This window comes from Elaeis guineensis, chromosome 10 (genome assembly GCF_000442705.2).
Source record: "Elaeis guineensis isolate ETL-2024a chromosome 10, EG11, whole genome shotgun sequence".
NCBI lineage: Eukaryota > Viridiplantae > Streptophyta > Magnoliopsida > Arecales > Arecaceae > Elaeis > Elaeis guineensis.
Window position 1 is genome coordinate 17,183,323 of NC_026002.2, and position 27,025 is coordinate 17,210,347.

Consider the following 27,025-nt stretch of genomic DNA (forward strand, 5'->3'; position numbering starts at 1 on the left):
TGGCAAACTACTATCAGATGAAAGAAAGAAAGAAATAAGCAAAGACAACTTCGTGGAAATCCTATCTCAATTTATGGTGGTAATCTAAACATACCTTGGCATCAAGTAATGTTTCAAGACTGTTGATGCATTTGGTATAGTTCAATTGACTGGACCCACCTGGAAATTGCTTAGATGCTTAAATGCAAGAGAAGACATCTAAAAAGGCTCATATATTTAGATCATAACAACCACTTCCATTTTAGGGAGGACAAAAGAAAAAAATGGAGATAGGTAGCTGGTAAAAGTAAATTGTTCTGGATGAGACACAATCTTCATTAGTAGTCAGCATTCAAACCTTCTCCTATCACACATTGATTAGTGGTAAGTGGAAAATTACACAATAACAACATGTAAGACCAAACAATTTGACAATGCTTTCAATTTGAGCTTCAGATATGAATTCATTTTCAGAATTCTTCCCGACAAAAAAAGAATTTTGGAAAAGTATAATATAAAACTTTTCTAGAAAAAATAGAGAGAAACTGTAGATGACCACAAGTAACAAAGAAAAAATTGTAGTTCTCTTCTTCTCATATCCCGTAACTTGAATAACAACATAAGCAACAAAACCCTAGTCCTGTTAAGATGTCATCAGGTACAAAGAACCACTCAAAACATGAGGGCCCCAAAAGCAGATTCATTCACTTATACCAGTGGTAAAGTCCATGAAAAAAGAAGCCTCTTCATATCACTACACACCACATCCATTCTTGTGATCTTAGGCCTGGACCTCCACCCTTTTGCTTTAACTTGCAACTACATCCCTCTCCTATTCGGTGCCTTCTCAATGATTGGTCAAACAGATCAAACCATCTGAAGTTTACCCTCTATTTGGTAGGATTTGTAAGGCTTTCCTTTAATCTCCTCACTATTAACCAAGGTATTCCAAATTTATCACGCATCTACCTCAATATTTTATTCTGAACTTTGCTCAACCCTTGCATGTCCACTTCCTTTATTGCCAAGCATTGTGATTTATATGGCATACCCTGCCTTACATTCATACTCTCAAGCAATTTACACAAAACAATAAGAACACCCAATTGATGAGATTCTTAAGCTTCCTGTTCCTGCCCTTGGCCATCCCAAATTTACCATGCACCTACTCAACATTTTAATCTCCACTTGGTTCATCCCACGTATGTGTGCTTTCTTTATTGTCAAACACTTTGATTTATACAAGCATAAATGGCCTAACATCTATATTCTTGGGAATTTACATGAAATATTAACAAAATCCAAATACAAATTTGGCCAAGCTATCTAAATGAGAAAAACAAGTCTTAAGGAAGCCAAGGAGGGTATTTGTCCACATATGGGGTACCATCCCATATGTTGGAACAGGCCGTCGCGCCAGCATGCCAATCGGGACATCTTCTGTCCCAAGTGTTGGAACAGGACAGGACGGCGACGCGTCCCATTCTATAAGAAAATCGAGACAGCCCTGTCCCACGGGATTTAAAATCTTATACTCATCTAAGATGCAAAAAAAAAAAAAAAAACATGAATCAGTTGGTACATAGGATCGTCCTTATGTTTTACACTTCTCATTTTCTGGCTCCTTTTACCCTCCTTTCTCTCATTTAGTTTTGTACTATCTTGGAAACTAACACCTATAACTAGGAAAACCTTATTCTCGTCGTGGCATCAGATCAATGCTCTTATGGTGATTCACGAAGGACCTTGCATCAGATTTATCTCTCTCCATTCATTTTTTTCCTTTCATTTTCCTTCAGGGGAAGAGAAAAAAAATGACACCTAAAGAGTGTTAAGAATAGCTTGTTTCAAGTCAAGCTGACCATTAAAATGGACAATTACAATAAGATAACCAGGAACCAACAATCATGTGTATCTGAATATTTCAGTGATGCAGAAACGTGTATTGTAGCTCTAAGAATACATTCATAAACAAAAGGCTATACTGTCTTTCATCCTCAAACACGATGAAGAATTTGGATTGTCAATGCTAAATTATGAATCAATCTCATCATTCAAGTCAAGCATGATGAAAAAACATTAAAGAAGCTGCCTACATGGCAAGAGGAAACAAAACAATGTTAGGATGGTCAGATATAGGTTCTAAATGGGAAACTGCAGTACAAGTATGTACCAATTTATCATTCTAAAATCCAAATCAATCAGTACAAGAGAAACACATATATAGCCTGATCACATTAAACAGAAATTATATTTAGTGCCAATAAGCAACCAGCGCAATATGTATCATAAGGACTGCATGCTATGAATGGGCACTGTAATATTTGCAGGAAGTTCTTAACATCATGCCATGATAGCACCATCATCATGTGTCAACACCTAGGGCATCCAGCATGTGCCATGTTTTCAGTTTATTCCAGTAAGATATGCACCTCAAAATCTAATTGTTCAACATCCATTTTTTTGACGCCTTAAGTATCAGTACAGCCTATTATATTTAAACTAATTTTATATGTGACTTTGTTGAAGGGGGACAAAGTGAGATCATTAAGCAAAGCAATAAAATATGGTGCACAAGGGTGCATACTTAGTCCCTTGAAAAACAGCATTTATACGGACCAAAAAGTCATCCTACCAAGCAATACACGGCCACATGTGTGGCTTAATTATCATTGTATGACTGCACATGCAACCCGCTTAACATCATAGGGCCAAATATGTGTCCTACTTATGTGGGCCTATCCGGATGAAACATGTTCAAACTTCAAACCAATGCTTATGGCAGATGTCGGTTTCAATTAAGTTATGACGACCAATATTAGTATAAAGTATCGAATAATAAGCACCAATGGTTAGCTATTACTATTGTTATTTTTTATATCAATTATCCAAGAAATATAGACTATTGTTATTATTGTTTCTTTTTGTACTCAAAATATTCTATTAAATTTTATATAGTGAAAATACACAACCTGCATAGGCAGCTCATGCATTATGCAGTTCCTTGACTGTCTGAATACCGCAATTGCCTTTTAAAACACTGCAAGTTATTGATGATGAAGTTACTCATCAAGAAAATTCAATAATTTAGCAAATACCCGTACCAAGAAATAAGGATCACCGACTCGAAATCGGGCACCATCCCAGTCAACTAGCGGTACGAGTCGGTATGCTCCCATACCGAACCGTACCAGGCCCGAAGTGATACAAAAATAGAAGATGAATCGAGAAGGAAAAGAGAGAGGGGGGGAGGGAGGGAGAGAGAGAGAGGGAAGGAATAGGAGGCCGGCGACGACACCTGTAGTAGCCATCGGAGAGCTGTAGAGGCTGCCGGAGCACCATCGAGGTCTCCCCAATCATCCACGAGAAAAAATGAGAAGAGAGTGAGATAGAGAGAGGGGAAGGGAGAGGAGAGGAGGGAGGGAACGGCGACACGGAGACCACCGAAGGGCCGCTGGGGTCCTCCACGATCCTCCACTGCAGAGAGTATTGGGCCGTCCGACAGCCCTCCGACGGCCTCCCCTCCCTTCCCCTCTCTCTCTATCTCTCTCTTCTCAGTTTCTCACTTTCTCTCGTGGAAGGCCATAAAGACCCGGAGTCTCGACGGCCGACGGCCTCAGTGAGCCACCATAGGCCTTCCCCTCTCCTTCCCTCTCCTCTCTCTCTTCCTCTCTTTCCTTCTCCTTCGCTTCGTTTTCGCTGGCGTTCCGAATCGAACTCCCAAATTGTACCGATTAGCTGCGGATATAGTTTGGCATGCCCTGAATAGCCCATTTTGGGCTAGTTTGGCGAACCATAACCAATACACAACATTCCATTTATTACTAGTTGCATCATTTGGACCCAGACCATCCTAATGACTGACATTTAATTAAAATGATTTATGATAGCACTTGTTATATCTCATGCTTCTAAGACCATTTAAACAATATTCCACATGAAAGTATATCACAACCTTTTGTGCTTCTTAACAACCATTTAGTATTCAATATATAGCTTTGGGGCCAAAAATAGATTAGATATCAGTTGACCATATCCGCTTCTTAGATATGGATGCGCACATCTACATAGACCTGGCTAAATTTGACTTTTAATGTATTTTCCTGATAGTTTTTTTGAGAAATGCTCAAGTTTGAACCATACTCCATGTGGAAGGCAAGCCCTTAGGGATGAGAAGCCAAGCAACTAGACTAACATTTTCCTGATATCAAATACAGACAGATAATAATGTATTATTCAGATATGAAAACAAAATGGGACATAGGCTTGAAAGGAAAATTTTCAATGTTGAAAATTGGGAAATCCAAATCTAATTTGTTGTATGTGATCTGCAAGGCATAGAGTGCCTATGTACAAAAGATATCAAAGGCCTCTTGCCTATGAATCAAAAGCTCTCTTATATAGTTACAAAGGCAGGATAATGCACATTGACTTGAGATGACTTGATGCATTACCAACCAGTCTCTAAAACATGTGATTTGGGATTTTCTGCATAACATTTTAAATCTTGTAGATCACGTCAAAAAGTCTAGGTTTGCAATTTTTAATCCTCAATGATGAGTTTTGTTACAGGCATCTAAAGTCCTCGCTTTACACCGTATTAGTATTATAATTGAATCCTATAGATAACTAAATACATATTTATATTGAGCTACACAAAATATCTTAATGGTATATTTTTGTTTTACTTCTAGTTTCAAAGACTGAGATTTCTATTGGATTTACTCATTTATTGTTATATTTATGTTTTTATTTAACACATTTGTGCATGTTTGAAATACATATGGATATTGTGAATATTTGATTTTATAACAATTATTTTGCTTGCAGAGAATATAGAAACCACAGTTGACTCCCATCTTTTTATGTTCCAAAAAAACAAAATTCCAGTCCATATCAACGTTAATTTAGAAGAACTATGAATATATTTTGGCAGTCTCATAGATATATGTATTCACCAAATAGAAATGGATATGACCACAGACTATGGATATAATCTATTATATGACTATTTGAACCAATAACTGATCCATTACCAGCCACAAGGACTGCCCTTGCTTCTTTTCCTTTTTTCCCATTACATGATGTAACGCTAGCTTATTAAACGATTTGCTCCTGCAGATTCACAACACATGTTTATTCTAAGAATGGGTTTCATAGTTTTTTTACCTTTCAAATTTATGGTTTGCTTTTTAAATGCAAAGAAGTCAAAAATATTCACAAGAATATTAATTCTCATGCAAATGTGATGACCATGCACATGGATAAGTGTCTGCATAAGTTTTCTATGTGATGTCACACAGTATGAAAGAATCATGTTGGATGCTCTGTAACGACTGCGATTCAAGCATGCCTCAATGCACCTCAGCTATTGGCAAGTTTCTAAGCAGCACTACATCCATAAAGACAGAAAAGCTTAGGATTATTTATCCGTCCTGGTAACCTTACCATGTTCTCTCATTGTCGACTAATTCCAAGTCCAACAATTTCTGCGACACTCTTCATCAATATCTTAAATTGCTGTGATAACCTACACATCTCTTCCACCAATTAATCTTCTGAATCAAGGAACAAAACAATGTTCCAAATTTAGTGACCTTCAAATTCACTACTTTCAGCAAATCCAGAAGTTCCAGCCCTAGTTTTGAGAACTTTAGGCATTGTACAAAAGTTTGCCATGTCACATCCAGCCTCTTGGGCATATAGGACTCATTTGGTTTATGGGAACAAGAGGGGGGGCAAGTGTGGTCCACAGGAAAATGAAGGAACCCCTCTTGTTTGACTGGATTTTTCAAAAGAGAGAGATTGGAAAGCGGCATTCACATGGAAATAAGCTTTCTGTGTTTCATAGGGAAAAAACCCATGTGGGACATGCGTTTCTGGCTTCCCCTGGGGAAGAGAATTAGGATCTTTTTTTTTCAAAAGTGCCCTTAAAGCCATGAATAGAATGTAAGGTCCTTTCCTTTATTAAGGAAATAATAGGTATTTTACACAGTTTTTCCAATAAAATAGATGCTCCACCAAACATAAGGCACTCCGGAATATGCCACTTTTTCATGGTCAACAAAATATGGGAAAGTTAACATGCCAAAATCACTTTCCCATGCATCATATTCTAAAGAATCAGCTTTCCAAGAAAAACATTCCAGTGAGTGAATTTTTTTCCCAAGAACCAAACGAGTCTATAGTGTTTAGCTTAATTCAAAGGCACCTAAAGAATAATAATTTAAAATTTCAAAAATCATATTTCAGATCACTACAATATCCTTTTTTTGAAGAAAATATAAGTGCTATATACAAGATTTTAAATCTCGTGGGATGGAACCATCTCGATTTTCCCATGGAATAAGACGCATCATTATCCTGTCCCGTCCTGACACATGGGACAAGCAATATCCCAAAACGTCTCGATCGGAATGCTGAGACACGAGTGGAACAGCCCTGTCCTGACACATGAGATGGTATCCCATCCCGGCATCCCGCGGGACGTATCGTTAGGACCTAAATCCTTGGCTATATATCATTTTATTATTCGACGAAAATTGAACACATGATGATCATTATGGTTATGAGATTTAAGCTCTGGCATAGGTCTAAACTATATCAAAATTTACACTTTTTTTAAAGTTACACTGCAATACAAATTACAAAACTTACAAAAAACTTCTTGAAACTTATAAAATCTAGATGAAAGCAAAACATTTGCTTTTGAAGTTTGCTGAAACTTCCAATCATGTTCCAACTATATCAGCACCTCCCTTTACTGCCAAAGTTAGCTAGATTAGAAATTGAACACCAAATTACAAAGGTTAACTTCAAGTAGGAGGTCAGGCACAGAAAAGTTCTCAAAAGTCTTCAGACTCTAATTCAGTCCACAAAATTGAACGAAAATATCAAAGTGATCAGATCTGCAGGTTAAGTCAATCTTAAGGAAATCTCTCTGTCTGAATCTTCCAACTTTCCAAATGATTGTAATATTCTGAAAAAACTGATTGCCATAGTAGAGAACTCTCTTTATCCTTAAAACTGTGTTGCTTGCAAAAAGCTTGTGAAATTGGAACCTGACCCTCAAGGTAGAACTGCTGAATCATAGATGGCCTGTTTAGGCAAAATTTTTTAACACTAAATTTGCAGGCTCTAAACATAACAACTGTAAATTGCACCTCAACATCATAATTATAAACTAGAATATAAAAGATTGGTTTGTGAATGATAACAATATATCAGAAAAATGATTTCATTCCCTTCATATACACTAGTAAAAGACCTTACTGATAACTAACAGTGAAATGCACAGATAAAAATATTAAAACAAAGAAAAAGAAACATCAACGACTGAGACATGCATGCATAGTCCAATTACCTTTTCCAATGATTGGAGAAGCAGTCATGCCAAAAATACGAGGAGATTTGATAGCATCAGTCTTGTAGAACTCCTAGAGAACAATCAAAGGAAAATGTTAAAATCTAGATATACTGGTGCATAAAATAGTTGTCCATTAGTAGTGCAAACACCTTCATTATTTGTGCATATGGATGCCTTTTTTTTGCTTGTGCATGATGACACTCATCAAAAATTAAAAGTGCAATTGCGTCCATCTTGATGAAACAATGTCGCAAATTGTGTAGCAATATTTGTGGGGTCATAACAAGCACCTGTAGTGAAGAAAGAATAAATATGTCAGTTACCACAAAATGGTCACACCAAACTATAATCTTTTCTTATTTTTTTGTGTACAGAGAGGATGGGGAGGATGGGGTCCATATTGGAAAAGGTATTGGACTATATTACACTGAAAACACAATCATATCATAATCAGTGATTTCTATTTGTAACACATCAAATCATCAAACTACCCAAATAATTTTCCTCCCACTCAAAAAATAAACAATAATAAATAAGTTCTATAACTTTCCACAATCAATAGATATTAGGTTTCAAAAGTTGCCCTAAATAAAAATTGTTCACAAATAAGGATCCACAAAGCTGATCCCAAATGGTTGGGAACTTAATGGTTGTACTTACGATAATGTAATTAATAGATCGTTAGGTTGGTTGGGTTCCAATAACCAAGACATTAATACTTAAAATTCAAAATTCTTTATTGAAAAAGATTGGCGTGATTGCGATTCACACGAAGACCTTTCTAATTCATTCTTTTCGATGTGTGTGTTAGTACATCGGATTTTCTGTTGCAAGGCAAATCAAAGAAAATTTAAAGTCTCTGCCAGGGTTTGCCGTACCAGGCCGAACCGCCCGGTACGGGACGTACCGAGCCGGACCGGTCCCTTACCAGTCCGATTTGGGCCTGTTTTTCGGAAAACGACCACGAACCGCACCGAACCGCCCGATTTGGTGCGGTTCGGGCCCATACCGCCCGGAACCGGGCGGTATAGCTCGGTTCGTCACCGGTTCGGGATGAACCGAACCATACCGCCCGGAGGACCATTTCACACGGGGGAGGGGGGGAAGGTGGGGGCCTTTTCACGTGGTTGGAGGAGGGAGGGGGGAGAGAAATGGACGTGGCCCACTTCACATGGGAGGGGAGGATCTGGTGCTTTAATAAGCACCAGGCCTTCGGTGTTCTCTGAGAGTTCTCAGAGAACACCCATGGTCGTGGGCAACCTTGGTCTCAACGGTTTCATTGAGACCTCCAAAAAATTAGAAAAGAAAGCAAAATTTCATGAAATTGAAAGAGTGATTTGAGAAGAAGCTGATCTTTGATCGGAGATAAGATAATCTGTTATTTTGTTAGTAAATATTTTTTTTTATTTTTGTTGTTAGAAATAGGATAAAAATGAGGTAAAATGAAAATAAAGAAAATCATGCCAAAATCTTATGATTTTGGTATGATTTAATTATATGTGGTACAAAATTATTAATTTTCGTTACTTATATATTTTTTAAATATTTTTATATATTTATTCATTTAAAAATTAATAAAAAATTAAATTTAAGGAAAAAAAATCAGAGTTTGGGAATCATGTTTAGAATGATTCGAGCTACTTAAATCTAATCTCGAAATTTTTTTGAAATATTTAAAATTAAAAAATATTTTTTTTAATTATTTAAATAAAAAAATAATTATAAAATAAAAAATATATAAAAATAGTGTTATATTTTAGTTAATTTAAAAATATTATTTGAAGCATATAACATATTTATTTTAAATTTATAAGTTTTAAAATAATTATTAAAATTATTTTAAAATTATATATAATTATTTTAATTATCATTAATGATTAAACTATCGTATTTTGTTATACTTGCATATATTTATAAAAAAAAAATTTAGAGCATGACATTCGTTCACTTTAATTAATCAGCTATTTTATAGTATATATTTATTTATATAAAAATTATTAAAAAAATAAAAAAATAAAAAATCAGAGTTAGTTTTAAAATTGAGAATAATGTTTAAAATGATTCAAAACAATTGAAATATTTGAATCTAACTTAAGATTTTTTTCAAACTCCTTTTGTAAATATTTAAATAGTAAAAAATATTATCAAATAAAAAATATATGTAATTAGTGTTATATTGCAGTTAATTCGAAATAATTAGTATTTTGTTATACCTGCAGAAATGAGTAAGATGAAAGATCCAGAGCGTGATATCGGTTGGGATTATGACGAGATGCTCTCGGCTCGGCATCATTGGAGATGCAAATGGTGCAACACAGAGTTCAAGGGAGAAGGGGTGACTAGATTGAAGCAACACATGGCTGGTGGTTATCCTGATGTATCCATATGTCGGAAATATCCGCAAGAGGTCCGACAATTGATGAAAAAGTACTTTGCTGATTCGAAAGCAGCGAAGGAAAGGACAAAGCAGAAAAAAATCGAAGTAGACCGTCGAGCTGCAGAGCCACCTTCTTATCACTCTAGAAAGTCAGAGTAGGCTTCTGCTCCAGATGATGAGGAGGCACAGATTGAGGCTGCCATTCAGACGAGCTTGGCAGATCAGTACCGGCAAGAGGAGATGACCCAGTACAGAGAGCGATTCGGACCATCATCCTACGAATCAGGATCTGGATCAGCGACTAATGGAGGAGAATTCGAGTTAAGAAAGACTACCTCAGTCAGAGAACCTAGTGGTAGAGGGAGCAGACACAGCATGTCTTCTTTGTTGGAAGCTTTTGACAGTAGGAAAAGGTCCTCCAGAGATTCCAGCAGGAGCCACCATTCAGGATTCAAAGCAGCAGCAGAGAATTGACAGTATGCTGAAAAAAGATAAGATGAAGGATTTGTGGTGAGCTATTGGATCATGGTTTCATTTCAGTCATATTCTAGCAAATGCAGCAGTCAATCCTTACTACCGATCTACTATTTCAGCCATAGAGGCCGCCGGCCAGGGTGTAGATCCTCCAGAACCTAAGAACATCTATGGTCAGCTTCTTGACAGCAATAAGGAGGATCTACAGAGATGGATTGCTTCTTACAAAAATAAATGACCTACATATGGTCTGACAGTGATGTATGATGGTTGGACAGGTCCTACTAGATGGAGCATCATTAATTTTTTGACATACTGTGATGGAAAAATATTTTTTCACAAATCAATTGATGCTTCAGATAAGATGCACAATGCCACATATATCCTTGGTCTGATGAAGGAGGTGATTGATTCAGTGGGTAAGCAGCATGTCGTGCAGGTCATCACAGATAATGGACCACAATATAAGATTGCCGGAGAGTTAATGATGGAGCAGCGACTGCAGATATACTGGACCCCATGTGCTGCACATTGCATTAATCTTATATTGATGGATATTGGGAAGATTCGCAGGGTGCAGCAGGTAGTGGAGATTGCCCAGACCATTACTAGATTTATCTACAACCACACATGGGTTCTTTTATTGATGCGGACGTATACTGGGGGAGAAATCTTACGATCGGGTATCACACGGTTTGCTACCAACTACATAGCATTTGATAGTCTTCTTCAGAAAAAAGCAGCCCTACGTCAGATGTTTGTCAGTGCCGAATGGTAGGAGAGCAGATATGCGAGGGCCGACACTGATGGAAGTCATGTGGAGAACTTGGTGACGAGTCAGTCATTTTGACAGCGGGCTGAGAAGATAGTGAAGGCTATCAAGCCTTTATATGAGGTGCTTCGCGCTGTGGACAGCGAGAGATACTCCCATATGAGCTTCGTAGGAGAGGGCAAAGAAACAGATCAGTGAGAATGATCCCAAGCATGCTCAAGAATTCATTAACATCATTGAGATGGAGAGGGCAAAAAAACAAACCAGTGAGAATGATCCCAAGCATGCTCAAAAATTCATTAACATCATTGAGTACTGTTGGAACTATCAGATGGGTAGAGATTTGCATCTAGCTGGTAAGTTTGGATTCAAAAATGTTTTAAAATATTTTTTCAAAGCATGAAAATAAAAATGTGCTTAATCAGTCTTGAAATTTATCTGCAGCTTATTACTTAAATCCGAGATTTCAGTATACCATTCCGGGGATAGATATGGACAGCGAGCTTCTTGCTGCTCTTCGCAATGTCATATATAAGATGGTGTCCGATCCAGAAATAGCGTCGTTGTGTCTGCAAAAGGTATGCTAATTTAAAACAGATGTAATTATTCAACTGAATTCAATATGATATATTTATAAATAATAAATATATTTTGTTTCAGACGAAATAGTTTAGAGAGGGATCAGACAGTTTTGGAGTTCCATCAGCTGTCGTAAGCAAAAAACAAATGAATCTAGGTAAATTACATATCAATAATGAGCAACATAGATTGATATGTGATTTTGCTTAATAATATCATCAAATTTGATATGTAATTTTGCTTTTGCAGCTGAATGGTGAATTCATTTTGGAACGTCAACAAAAAATTTGAGACATATGACTGTCCGTATTCTTTCTCAGACGGTCTCTGCTAGTGGCTGTGAGCGTAATTGGTCCACTTTCGCCCTTATCTATAGCAAACAGAAAAATCGTCTGACACAAAAATACCTCGATGATCTTGTATATGTTCACTACAATCTGAGGTTGAGGCTAAAATGCATTCAGGAAGAAATTCAATTGAAGTACACTGATTCGATGCTGGATGATTATGCCGACGAGGACGATGATCCGATCATCGGATGGCTTGCAGGTCAGCAGCAAGAGCCAGAGCTTGATGAGCCAAGATCCCCTCCACGACCAGCCAGTGTGGTGGCGAGGGAGATCAGGATGAATCCAGGACAATGGGCAGAAAAAAATATTCCACATAGGGTTCCAACTGATCAGCCACAGCCTAAGGGGATATAAGGGACTCATTCATCACATGACTCACTGTCCGATACATCTTCTCAAAGATTCGAGCGAGAGATGTATAAACGATCCTCCCGGCAGCCAGCAAGAAGGCATCCATCCTTCCAATCATAGGAAACTCAGTCACAGAGGAGCACAAGGGGGGAAAAAGATAGTTGTACGTGCACCACTCTCGAGAGTACAAAAGCTATCTGGCTCAGATACAGACACTAGGGAGAGTGATGATGATACTGGTAGTAGTAGCCATGGATCTGATGATCAAAAAGGAATTAGATGACAGGAGACCACCGTTTATGAGACAGCCACAAGGTGACATTCGATCCACCGGTGAGTCTCAATTTACACATGTCGCACAGGATAGGGATCATGGTGGACGAATCGATAGAGACCGTGGAGAGCCGATTTTATATAGACGACGGGCTCCTAAAGGTCGTCCAGCATATGATGCAGCTGCGGACGATCTTGCACGTGGAGTAAGGTCCATGAATGTATCTGCATCATCCTCGCATTATTGATCTTATTATCCGCAGCAACCTTATGATCCATATATATATATGGTGCATCCGAGGCATCATCTTCTAGTGGTTACTATCCTATGCAGTCTGGAACATCTTACGGATCAGATTTTGCTACTGGTATATTTGGATGGACTCCTCCACAGTCGTACCATCATTTCGAGGATACTTCTCAGAGTCAGAGTTTTAGTGAGAGATCTAAGATGCCTTACAATCTAAAGAGCAGGATTTACCGTACTGGACCGAACTGCCCGATACAGGACGTACCGAGCCGGACCGATCCCTTATCGATTCGGTTCGGGCCTGTTTTTCGAAAAACAACCCCGAACCGCACTGAGCAGTCCGGTTCGGTGCGGTTCGGGCCCATACCGCCCGGGGGACCATTTCACATGGGGGAGGGAAAAAGGGGAAAAGTGGGGGCCTTTTCACGCAGTTGGGGGGAGGGGGGAGAGAAATGAGCGTGGCCCACTTCAAATGGGGGGAGGGCCTTGAATGTTCTCTGAGAGTTCTCAAAGAACACCCGTGGCCGTGGACAACCTTGGTCTCAACGGTTTCGTTGAGACCTCCAACAATTTAGAAAAGAAGGCAAAATTCCGTAAAATTGGATGAGTGATTTGAGAAGAGGCTGATCTTTGACCAGAGATAAGATAATCTGTTATTTTATTATTAAATATTTTTTTTTATTTTTGTTGTTAAAAATAGGATAAAAATGAGATAAATGAAAATAGAAAAAATCATGCCAAAATCTTATGATTTTGGTATAATTTAATTATATATGATAGATTTTTAAAAGATCTACACGATGACATCAAAATTACTAATTTTCGTTAATTATATATTTTTTAAATATTTTTATATATTTATTAATTTAAAAATTAATAAAAATTAAATTTAAGGGGAAAAATCAAAATTTGAGAATCATGTTTAGAATGATTCAAGCTACTTAAATCTAATCTCGAAATTTTTATTGAAATATTTGAAATTAAAAAATATTTTTTAATTATTTAAACAAAAAAATTAATTATAAAATAAAAAATATATAAAAATAGTATTATATTTTAGTTAATTTAAAAATATTATTTGAAGCATATAACATATTTATTTTGAATTTATAAGTTTTAAAATAATTACTAAAATTATTTTAAAATTATATATAATTATTTTAATTATCATTAAACTATCGTTTTTGTTATACTTGCATATATTTATAAGAAAAAAATTTAGAGTATGACGTTCATTCACTTTAATTAATCAGCTATTTTATAATATATATTTATTTATATAATAATTATTAAAAAATAAAAAATCAGAGTTAATTTTGAAATTGAAAATAATATTTAGAATGATTCAAAATAATTGAAATATTTGAATCTAACTTGAGATTTTTTGAAATTCTTTTTGTAAATATTTAAATAATAAAAAATATTATCAAATAAAAAATATATATAATTAATGTTATATTACAGTTAATTCAAAATAATTAGTATTTTGTGACACCTGCAGAAATGAGTAAAAAGAAAGATCCAAGTGTGACATCGGTTGGGATCATGGCAAAATGCTTTCGGCTCGACATCATTGGAGATGCAAATGATGCAACACAGAGTTCAAAGAAGGAGAGATGACTAGGTTGAAGCAACACCTGACTGGTGGTTATCCTGATGTATTCATGTGTCAGAAATGTCCGCAAGAGGTCCGACAATTGATGAAAAAGTACTTTGCTGATTCGAAAGCAGCGAAGGAAAGACCAAAACAGAAAAGGACCGAAGTAGACCGTGAGCTACAGGCCACCTTCTTATTATTCTAGAGAATCAGAGGAGGTTTCTGCTCCAGATGATGAGGAGGCACAGATTGAGGCTGTCATTCAGACGAGCTTGACGGATCAGTACCGACAAGAGGAGATGGCCCGGTACAGAGAGCGATTCGGACCATCATGCTACGAATCAGGGTCTGGATCAGCGACTGGTGAGGGAGAATTCGAGTTAAGGAGGACTACCTCAGTCAGAGAGCCTGATGGTAAGGGAACAGACGCAGCATGTCTTCTTTGTTGGGAGCTTGTGGCAGTAGAAGGAGGTCCTCCAGAGATATTCCAGCAGGAGCCAGCATTCAGGATTTGGATCCACATGCTTTGCCCAGCAAGGATTCAAAGCAGCAGAGAATTGACAGTATGCTGAAAAAAAATAAGAAGAAGAATATGTAGCGAGCTATTGAATCATGATTTCATTTCAGCCATATTCCAACAAATGCAGCAACCAATCCTTACTACCGATCTGCTATTTCAACCATAGAGGCTGCCGGCCAGGGTGTAGATTCTCCAAGACCTAAGGACATCTATGGTCAGCTTCTTGACAGCAACAAGGAGGATCTGTAGAGGTGGATTGCTTCTTACAAAAATAAATGGCCTACATACGGTCTGACAGTGATGTGTGATGGTTGGACAGATCCTACTAGACGGAGCATCATTAATTTTTTGACATACTGTGATGAAAAAATATTTTTTCACAAATGAATTGATGCTTTAGATAAGATGCACGATACCACATATATCCTTGATCTGATGGAGGAGGTAATTGATTCAATAGGTGAGCAACATGTCGTGCAAGTTATCACAGATAATGGACCATAATATAAGGCTGCCGGAGAGTTGCTGATAGAGCAGCGACCGCAGATATACTGGACCCCATGTGCTGCACATTGCATTGATCTTATATTGATGGATATTGGGAAGATTCGCAGGGTGCAATAGGTAGTGAAGACTGCCCAGATCATTACTAGATTTATCAACAACCACACATGGGTTTCTTTCATTGATGCGGACGTATACTGGGGGACAGATCTTACGACCGGGTATCACACGATTTACTACCAACTACATAGCACTTGATAGTCTTCTTCAGAAAAAAGCAGCCCTACGTCAAATGTTTGTCAGTGCCGAGTGGCAGAAGAGCAGATATGCGAGGGCCGGCACTGATGGAAGTCATGTGGAGAACTTGATAACGAGTCAGTCATTTTGGCAGCGGGCTGAGAAGGTAGTGAAGGCTATCAAGCCTTTATATGAGTGATGGAGAGGACAAAAAAACAGATCAGTGAGAATGATCCCAAGCATGCTCAAGAATTCATTAACATCATTGAGCGTCGTTGGGACTATTAGATGGGTAGAGATTTACATCTGTCTGGTAAGTTTGGATTCAAGAATGTTTTAAAATATTTTTTTGAAGCATGAAAATAAAAGTGTGCTTAATCAGTCTTGAAATTTATTTGCAGCTTATTACTTGAATCCGAGATTTCAGTATACCATTCCAAAAATAGATATGGACAGCGAGCTTCTTGCTGCTCTTCGCAATGTCATATATAAGATGATGTCCGATCCAGAAATCGCGTTGTTGTGTCTGCAAGAGATATGCTAGTTTAAAATAGATGTAATTATTCAACTGAATTCGATCTGATATATTTATAAATAATAAATATATTTTATTTCAGACGAAACAGTTTAGAGATGGATTAGACAGTTTTGGAGTTCCATCAGCTGTCGTAAGCAAAAAGCAGATGAATCCAGGTAAATTACATATCAATAATAAGCAACATAGATTGATATGTAATTTTGCTTAATAATATCATCAAATTTGATATGTAATTTTACTTTTGCAGCTAAATGGTGGATTCATTTTGGAACGTCAGCAAAAAATTTGAGAAATATGGCTATCCGTATTCTTTCTCAGACGGTCTCTGCTAGTGGCTGTGAGTGTAATTGGTCCACTTTCGCTCTTATCCACGGCAAACAGAGAAATCGTCTGACACAAAAATATCTCGACAATCTTGTATATGTTCACTACAATCTGAGGTTGAGACAAAATGCATTCGAGAGAAAGTTCAGTTGAAGTACACCGATCCGATGCTGGATGATTATGCCGACGAGGACGACGATCCGATCATCGGATGGCTTGCAGGTCAACAGCAGGAGCCAGAGCTTGATGAGCTGGGGTCCCCTCCACGACCAGCCAGTGTGGTAGCGAGGAAGATCAGGTGGATCCAAGGCAATGGGCAGAAGAAAATATTCCACATAGGGTTCCAGCTGATCAGCCACAGCCTGAGGAGACACAAGGGACTCATTCATCACATGACTCGCTGTCCGATACATCTTCCCAGAGATTCGAGCGAGAGATGTATAGACGATCCTTCCGGCAGCCAGCAAGAAAACATCCATCCTCCCAATCACAGGAAACTCAATCACAGAGGGGCACAAGGGGGGAAAAAAAAGACAGTTGTACGTGCACCACTTTCGAGAGTATAGGAGCTATCTGGCTCAGATACGGACACCAGGGAGAGTGATAATGATACTGGTAGTAGTAATCATGGATCTGATGATCAGGAAGGAACTGGAGGACAAAAGACCACCGTTTATGAGACACAGCCACAGGATGACATTCGATTCACCGATGAGTCTCAGTTTACACATGTCACACAGGATAGGGATCATGGTGGACGAGTCGATAGAGATCGTGGGAGCTGATTTCATATAGACGACGGACTCCTAGAGATTGTCCAGCACATGATGTAGCTGCGGACGATCTTGCACGTGGAGTAGGGTCCATAGATGTATCTACATCATCCTCGCATTATGGATCCTATTATCTGCAGCCACCTTATGATCTATATGCATATGGTGCATCCGAGGAATCATCTTCTAGTGGTTACTACCCAATGCAGTCTGGAGCATCTTACGGATCAAATTTTGCTACTGACATATTTGGATGGACTCCTCCACAGCCGTACCATCATTCCGAGGATACTTCTCAGAATCAGAGTTTTAGTGAGAGGTCTGAGATGTCTTACAATCCAGAGATGATGCATTATGGGATAAATATTTGAGAGTACGGTGCAGCTTGACTAGAGGGTTGGACTGATGTCCCTCCAGACTATGTTAATGATCCAGACATCTACGAGTATCACAGATTTCGATCAGAAATTTAATGCAGAGTACATCTTGAGGTTCGTATATCAGTTATTGCGCTTTGTACTTAAATATTTAGATACATTTTAATGCATATTTTATATATTTTTTCTTTAGTTTTGATATGACATAGTTGAAATATAATGTAAATAAATCTATGTTTGAAATTTTGGATCAAGAGTCTTTGTACCGCTAACTCCAAATTGAACCCAAATATGTCAATAATATGCAATATAATACCATTTTGAGATTGTATTTATCAATTATTAACTTCAACATCAAAAAAAAATGAAAACCGAAAAAAAAAATTATGTACCGATACCGAACCCGTACGCTTTGGCATACCGTGTGTCGATACGGTACAGTACCGATACCGTACCGGGCCGACACCGGCATGCAGTCCAGTACCGGTACAGGAAACCTTGCCAGAGAGGATGCCTTATAGAATGAATATTCAAGAGTACGGTGCAGCTTGACTAGAGAGTTGAAATGATGTCCCTCCAGACTACGTTAATGATCCAGACATCTACGAGCATCACAAACACTCGACAAGAAATTAAATGCAGAGTACATCTTGAAGTTCGTATATCAGTTATTGCACTTTGTACTTAAATATTTAGATATATTTTAATGCATATTTTATATATTTTTTCTTTAATTTTAAGATGACATAATTGAAATATAATGTAAATAAATATATGTTTGAAATTTTGGATCAAGAGTCTTTGTACCGCTACCTAACTCCAAATTGAACCCAAATATGTCAATAATATGCAATATAATGCCATTTTGAGATTGTATTTATCAATTATTAACTTCAACATCCAAAAAAAAAAAATTGAAAACTGAAAAAAAAAATTGTGTACCGATACCGGACCGATACGCTTTGGCGTACCATATGTCAGTACAATATGGTATCGGTACCATACCGTACCGGGCTGGCACTGGCACGCCGTCCGATACCGATACAGAAAATCTACGTCAATTAGAAATAGATAATGGTCATTTTACCAAATTATAAATACGTATTGTAAACTGTATTTGGAGGTCGGGCTTAACCTTAAGGTCGTAAGACACAAGTGTATGGAAGTTGAACTAGTAAACCATTAAGGTTTCATATAGGATATCTTCGCTTCATTGCTCCATCATCATTATATAAAGCAGAGAGAAGGCACCACTCATAATAGTTATCTTTTCTTTAATATCAACGCTCATGATTATGGTAGATTTTTTTACACAGCAAGGTGGAATGTCAATACTCGGGCTTCCACAGAAAAATCCACAGAACATTGTGCCCATATACATGCCCCAGAAAGGTGCCATGGTTCATCACTAGATTATCTTTTCACCTACTTTGTCAGGCTAATCTACTAATTAAAAATTTTAATTATGTAATTTAGATTTCACATAAAGAATGACTGAGATTGTAAAGATAAAAATGGAAAAACATTTTAAAGATGACTAAAAAATGTAGATGTAAACAAAGCAAAATTACAATTCTCTCCCTATGTGCCTATAATATGCAAGCATAAAATAACATGCATCACGTTGAGAGTGGCTGTAGCCACTTTTTCACATGAACACAACACTGATTAAACATGTCTTTTGAATAATAATTGACACTAAATGAAATATCAGATCCCCCTACACCCCACCCAAACCCCACCCCTCCCTTAAAAAAAGGATATATATTCCTTTATGAAGAAAGAAATAGAAACTCTTGGATGTCAGCTTTACCATAGTGGACATCTATGGTAGTCTACTACTTCACATGCGAAATAGCATTCCTTTCGTTTGCAAAAAGGAACAGAAAACAATTTGCTTTCGACCTCGCAAGTTCAAACTACAATTATAACCAAGGCTTGCCTTACCGGTCAATACCTGTGCATACTGACTGTATCATATCGTAATGATACAAAGGGCATACCAACATTTGGTACGCTGAACTGCATACTATATCAAGCATACCGATGCTATAATAGGATGGCACTAGTATAGGATCCAATACCGAGATGGTGAACTTTGGTCATAACTCTATGCGCACTAAAACTGCTCCTTCATATATCTACCATGTACTTCTTCTTTGAATTTAGCAATGTTTCCTTCTCATAAAATTATGAATTTGGTTTCTTGGAACCATATGAACCTAGAGTGTCCTGAAGGCTCAAATTTTTTCTATCGATCTAATCTTAAGGTTCAAAATGTTAACTAGAAAAGACACAATGTGACAGCTTTAATGAAAAATTGGATGAACCATATACAAATAAAGCAAGAGATTCCTTAATTATTAAAGAACTCCAGAAGGCATATCGGAGCGTAGGTATTGACAAGTTCATAAAGCCTAAATAACGTGGTATAGTGGCAAATTAATTAGAGGTAAATAGATCAATAGCAGCTAAAACTGGAGAAGACAACTTAGTGCCCCTCTGAACTGAGTTGAGCCAAACTTTGGGCTGGTCAGGCTCATTCATGAGCAATGTGTTCAAGCTCAATTAAAGCTCCAGCCCAGTATCAAGTTAAGCCTGAGCTTCCATTTTTGCAAGCTGGATAACTTTTGTTTTTGAATAGCTTATTACCCTATACCAAAAATGGATCTTGATCTTGCCTTGTTTACTACAAAAACAAGCATTAACATTCAAGGGGTAAAAAACATCAATAAGTCCATTATCAAGTTGAGTCTAGTATTTATGAACCCACTTGGATGATTTACATATATCCTTAAGCTCTGTCTGCAAAAACAAGGAACAAAAGTCTAACCAGGATATTCATTCAAGTCTAACCAGTAAGCAATATCCTACACCTAAAAATGGACTACATTAATATCTAATTACTTTGGTATTTTTTTAACTAGAGAAGTCAGAAGTATAGGTTAGGTCCCATAGCTCATCATTTAACATCACTTATTGTTCACCACCATATAATCTTTTATATTTATATGTCAATTACCTTCCTCCATTGATTGCCATTAAATGTTGCCACGTTGGAACCCTAGAGTCCACCAACCTAGCCCAAAGCATCTTGATCACCATTTTTTCTTCTTGCTCCCTACCGTAAAAATACAAAACTAATAACTACATTATCTAGTTAGAGTAGTCTCATATAGTAGCATTTTGGTCCTCACATAATTTGTTGAATTATTTTGTTTTAATGGTATATTGCAAGAACTCATATCCTCCAACCTATTGTGCCACCAGACCCCTGACTTTAAAATTTTAGGTAACTAAGACAATGAATACCCTCACTCTGGTTCTAAAACATATTTTTAAATTATATCCAACGTGAATCCTTCTGATACAGCAAATATGAAGCAAATAATTTCAAAACAGAAATGTTCAGGTATCAACTAACAGTAATAAAAATGTAAGCTATCAATCTGCTAGACATCATAATTTGTTTAAATAATAATCACCTTAACATAGCACATAGCATGAAGCTAATGAAAATCCATTATCTAAAAATACATGTTGGTAAAGAAATCCAAATCAGTGATCGTAAAAATTATTCTTCTATTCATAGTTGATGCAACATTAAAAGATTTTGGTATGATTTATAGTCAAGCTCATCTTTTAATGATGACAGGCATCTCCGGGTGATTATCTATATGAGAAGCATTTAACATAAAAATAAATATATTGGGCTCTAATTTCGAGAGAAAGGAAATTAAAAAAGTGACATAATATCAGCTTACTTCACATTGGTCGATCTCCTTATTCCACTGATCATGATCCTTCAAATGCCTGTGGCCACCATAGTAGCACTGAACTTTAAAATCAGTGGAGTTCTCAATGACCACAGCTTGCTACAAAAAAACATATGATGTTAACTTTCCCAAAAATATCCATGCTGGCTATGCTTAAGTTGTATTAAGTTGAATATATGCTATTATTGTTCTACATATGTTATCAAGATTGTACCTCCAACCAAAAAACGGACCAATACATCAAGTTATGTTAAATCACATATTCCAGTAACATAATGTGGACTTGTGGAGATTAAAATATATGATCAAATTCTGAAGAAGATGATTAAGTTGATTGTACATGGTTATGAAGAACACCAACACATCCATAAGGCAAACAATTAAGAATCATCAAACTGGCAAGATCATTTTACTTATACAATAGTTGTTCTAGTGTCTGAGCCTGGATATCTTCCTCCCAAATTTACCAGGTGGACCTCAACAAAGTCATGAGTCAAGTCTAAGTCCAAAAAAAAAAAAAAAAAAAATTTCCAACCAGCTAGGGTCCAAGTTTAGAAAACTGGACAGACAAAAAGGGAAAACCCACTTAAGCTAATTATACCCAATAGAAGCAGTTTTTAGGAATCAAGTATGGTTCACAAAATTCAGTCTAAAGTAAGGACTGAAAAGTGCCCAGTTATACTAAATTGTGTCAATGATGCATGCTATTTTGGCAAGTCATCAACATAGCATGGCACATACATCCACCGTAACATGTGCGCAAGCTTGTTTTGATGCATACTAGCCTGTGTTAATGCACATCACTTCGCTACACATTGGCACAAGCCAATTCTTTGTGGCACAGGATTGTAACCAAATTTATTGCTTTAAATACATATCCATCCATCTTGAATAACCTCTGTTTCAACTCTAGATGATCTAGGACTCTTCCCTGTTGATTTTTCTAAATACAAGGATTTGAAAGCCTGATCTATAAATCAAGCCAAATAATGATAAGAAATCATTTTTATACCAGATTATAGGTTAAAAATTCATCCCATGTAGTATAATCTTCCCATAATACTACTAGTATTTAACCATCCCATTGCACCAATGGTAAATGGAAAAAAAGGGGCATCCTAGTGCATTAGTCTCCCGCCACTATAGGGTTTAGGGAGGGTCAGATTGCACAGCCTTTTCCCCACATGTAGAGAGATTGTTTCCATGTTTTGAACCCATGACACCCAGATCAAATGAATAGCACCGATAGCATATGAATAACACCTAAAATATGTGCTAGTACACAAATGTTGCTTCTTTTTCCCTTGTAGTTTTATCTCAAATTTCAACATTATTTTCTGCTGATGTGTGTCAAAATGTTATGTAGAGCTAATTTTATAACAAATTACAAAGTTGTACAATGCACATGTTAAACTACGATATACGATGAATTTGATCCTCTTTTTTTTTTTACTGAATCAATTAAATATATATTTATTTGTTTCAAACAGATGTACAAATAAGATGAAGTGACTAAAATGGCTCTACATTTAAGAAAGTTTGAAGAAGTATAATATTATAGTTTACCCCATGATTTGCCACACCACCCAATTCAGGACATGCTAAACCGCACCGATGGCCGATCAGGATGGTCCTGACATTCGAACGAGAGGGGCTTTAGCCGTATCAGTGGAAGGTCAAATAAGGGGCTCCACTCTCCTCCTAATCAAAACAAGTGCTTCAACCCCTATTTCGTTTTTTTTTTTATTTTTATCAGGTGACTTGCCAACTTCACTATTTCATTTTTTTTTGGATTTTTGAATGAAGTCGGCAAAACAATTGCCAACTTCAACCCAAAATCAAAAATAAATAAATAAATAAAATGGCGAAATCGGCAACCATGTTGCTGACTTTGCCTGATAAAAACTATAAAATATGAAACAGAGACCCCTATTTCGATCGAGAAGAGGATGAAGCACCGGAGCCTCTCCTCCGACTTTGAAACCACCTCTTAGCAACATGGCAACCTCGTCGGCCCTCTAGAGGCCTTCGGTGGCCTCATCTCCCTTTCTTTCCCTCCCTCCGCCTTCTGACGGCCTCGGAAGCCCTCTCTCCCTCTCACTCCTTCCCTCTCTCTTCCTCTCTCTCATTCTCCCTCCGCTTTCTCTGTGTCAATTCAGGCCCAATATGGAACAGAATGGGGCCATACTGAACCATACCATCGGCCAACCAATCCGAGCTCCAATACCAATACAACAAACCCTGGTTTGCCAATTATGGATCTTTTTAAAGACTTGCTATATTTTAATACTAGTGATCCCAAGTGTTGACATGATACGAAATATACACATGTTGTGCCAACCCAAGATATGAAACATGCTAATTATTGGTTTTATTCATGCTACATTTTATTGCTTTCTTTCAATAATGAATAGTAGAATTTTAAGAATCATGACCTTTTCATGGCTGTTAATACATAAATATGGTGGCATTGCATGCTACAAAACACTCTAAGTAATGTACTGCACATAAGGCAGCAATCAGCAAGCAAAAATAGGATGCTTATTGATAATAGGGTATTATTTTTTCCCCAGAAAATAATATTTAAAGTACCTGGAAGGAGGATAGACTTGCTATAAACAAGAAGATGAAAACTTACATAGCTTATCTAGACATGCTAAACTATTTAACTGTGTGCCAATTCGTGCCATGTGTCAAGATGTTATGGCACATGGCATGTACCGGTGCTCAAGGCTCATGGCATGCGACAGTAGAAACCTAGCTTATATTTCCATATACTCGAGAATTAATAACCATATGTTATACCTTTAAACATATAAATTTAAATATATATTATATATATATTTAACTAAATTATATATTTATACCTTTAAATATTATCTATTTAAACATTAAAAAGAAAAGTTAAAAAGATATTGTTTGTTAAGATTGTTCAATATACATGTTCTCATTCAAACTTTCCAACTAACTTAAGGATATTAGCGAAATAGTATTTGGCAAAGTTGTTTTGATACCTAAACCCTTAACAAATCTTGAAAAAGAACAACTACCCACTTCCAATATCAAATCAAAGGGTCAAACTCATTGTTGGAAGAGTTCAACTTGCTCATTGTTGGAAGAGTTCAACTCGCTCATTGTTGGAAGAGTTCAAACCTCTTCCAATCTTTAAAATTGACTACCTCAGAACTTCATAAATATCCAAGTATCTGATGTGTATTTGACTCGGGTACGCATCCGACATGAATTTTTTAAGCTAGACATGAGTGTCCAGGTAACATTAATTAAAATTCAAGGTTTAAACTTTAATTATTGATATTTTTCTTGTTTGCACTATAATGTATATCTAAGATCATTCACAATATATGATTGCTGTGACTGTTCCAGCATGATGCTCAATGTTAAAAAGTTTACAAATTTAACACATACCAAAATACAGAAAATATTAGGAGAAGGGAAATATATATTATCATTACTGGGTAACTTTTCTTGTTGCCTCTAATTCTCCATCTGTACAATTCCGTTAAAATAACCAACAGAGCATGTGAGCTTGCACTCTTTTCTGGTCAAGCAGCACAATTAAATTATAGAAATTCTTCAATCTTACCTGATTTAATATGGATAGCAAACAAAATGTTCAAAAAAAGAAAAGGAAAATTAGAAGGTCATTCCACATTATTTCTTCATACCCAACTTGTGGAATACACTAATATACCAATAACATGCTAATAAAAACTTTATGGCATCCCATGTACACAAGGAAAACAAACTAAAAAAGTTTTCCATACAGTTTCGAGAATCCCACAGTTCCAAGTTCCAACAACTAATATCTCCATGCCATCAACTCTGGGTATGATGCGATTGATAATAAGTTCCAATCAACGGTACCAAAAACTAAGATCTTTATAGAAAATATCTAAAATTCGCAAGAACTCAACAAAACCATCATAACACAATCACGACAACTACTAGCAAACCCCTCAGAGTTATTCAGAGGGAACTGGCGTTCCCATGACTAAAAGAATAAAAGCTGTCAACCAGTAATACACACACCTGGCGAACGAGGGGGATGGTTGGAGCAAGAAACACGCAGATATTCTTGCTTGGCTTCCTGATGAGATGTCCGAGCTCGTACATGAGCAGCACCGCGATGTGGGTCTTCCCACACCCCGTCCCTAGATACACAATGATGTTCTCCTCCACAGCTTTCTTGCATAGCTCCAACTGGTACCTAGAAATCGAGGGGGGCAACAATTCATAAACCCATTAAAAACCCCCGAAGAAATCAATAAAACAAGATCATACGAATCCACACAAAAGCCCTAAAAGATCAAAAAAAAAACAGGTAAAAGTCTAGAAATTCACTCGAGATAGATAATCACAGTGAAATCGACTGGGAATCGGAGTGAAATGGCTTACTTTCTCGCGATGGTTCTCGGATCTTTGACTCGAGGAGAAGCTTCCGATCTCCCGTCCATGGCGACGCTTCCAAGAAGCTTCCGAGAATTCTTCTCCTGACAGGGAGAGGGGAGCACGAAAAGACGGAGGAGCGGAGGGAACATAAATAAGAAAAAGAACTTGGAGGGAGCGAGCGCACGCGAAAAACCGTACGCTTTTTTGTTTGCGTGGGGTGGGGGTGAGGTGCGTTCCTTAGAAAGATACGCGAGAACCCCCCCCCCCCCCCCGCTTAAGTAAGCGAATTTATTCGGATAGCTGGCTGAGCTGGGGTTGGTCAATGGAGTATGCAGTCTATCATTTTAGATGCGCATAGTTATTTCTATGGAAATGTAACGGCTGCCGTCGGATTAAAAAGTGAAATGGTGGAGATGGTCCGCATAAAGATTATGAGGAAAATAGAATGAGATTGTGGGATATTATTATAATATTGGTTTTTGGCTACAGTTCTCTAAAGGTTGAAGCCGTCCGATTTAGTGTAGACGGCTTTGATTTATCCACGGTCAACAGGTTGAAGCCGGTCATGGGCGTGGAGGTCGTGGTTGGTTCGTTGGCCCTTCTTCTCTCCCTTTCCCCTATTCGTTTCTCCCCACCACTCACCGGCCCTTCTCAAAGGATACGCGATGCCTCGCCGGCCTCTCTGAACTCCACCACCTCCTCGCCCTCCTCCCCATCACCTCCGCCCTCCACCCCTTCATCCAACTCCTCCTCCGATGACCCTCGCGAGGCCTTCTATCTCTCGGCGTCCGCGCCATGCTCTCCGTCGCCTCCTCCTGCGACACCGCCGCTATGGATTCCGCAGCCTCCGACATCAAGGCCGTCGCCTCCGCCGGCCACTCCAACGCCCAGTGTGCCCTCGCCTTCCTCTTCGACACCGGCCTCGCCCGCCCACTTCGTCGCCCCAAGTCCTACCTCTACCACCACTTCGCCGCCGAGGCCGGAAACATGCTTTCTCTTCATTATCGACTCCGGGTGGGAGTCCGATTTCCGTGAGCCTTAAAGCTGGGAAACCCTAGCTGCGATGGCTATTTAGAGAGCCTGCCACCCCTTGTGAGGATACCCTAAGCCCCGCTTCAAGCCTGGGCCCTTGTCACAAACCACCGCCGATTTTGCTGGAATTTCTCTCTTGATTTATTTGCCTATTGTCCTCCGTTTT

The 27,025-nt window shown here is 37.7% G+C and overlaps 1 protein-coding gene and 1 pseudogene across 2 annotated transcripts in view; one reads left to right on the top strand and one right to left on the bottom strand.

The window, feature by feature from the left end:
- The window catches only part of LOC105052941 (endoribonuclease Dicer homolog 4), a 74,326-nt gene extending 47,851 nt beyond the window's left edge, over nt 1-26,475 (bottom strand). For both annotated transcript variants that reach the window (XM_010933926.4, XM_019853404.3), the window contains exons 1-6: nt 25,834-26,475; nt 25,468-25,645; nt 21,406-21,516; nt 7,495-7,635; nt 7,343-7,415; nt 95-159 (exon numbers count right to left, since the gene is read on the bottom strand). In XM_010933926.4, coding sequence (XP_010932228.2) covers nt 95-159; nt 7,343-7,415; nt 7,495-7,635; nt 21,406-21,516; nt 25,468-25,645; nt 25,834-25,976 — 711 coding nt within the window. In that variant the 5' untranslated portion in view covers nt 25,977-26,475. The remainder of the gene's footprint in view (nt 1-94; nt 160-7,342; nt 7,416-7,494; nt 7,636-21,405; nt 21,517-25,467; nt 25,646-25,833) is intronic.
- On the top strand, nt 10,561-17,635 carry LOC140851962 (uncharacterized; annotated as a pseudogene).
- Nucleotides 26,476-27,025: the final 550 nt, after the last annotated feature.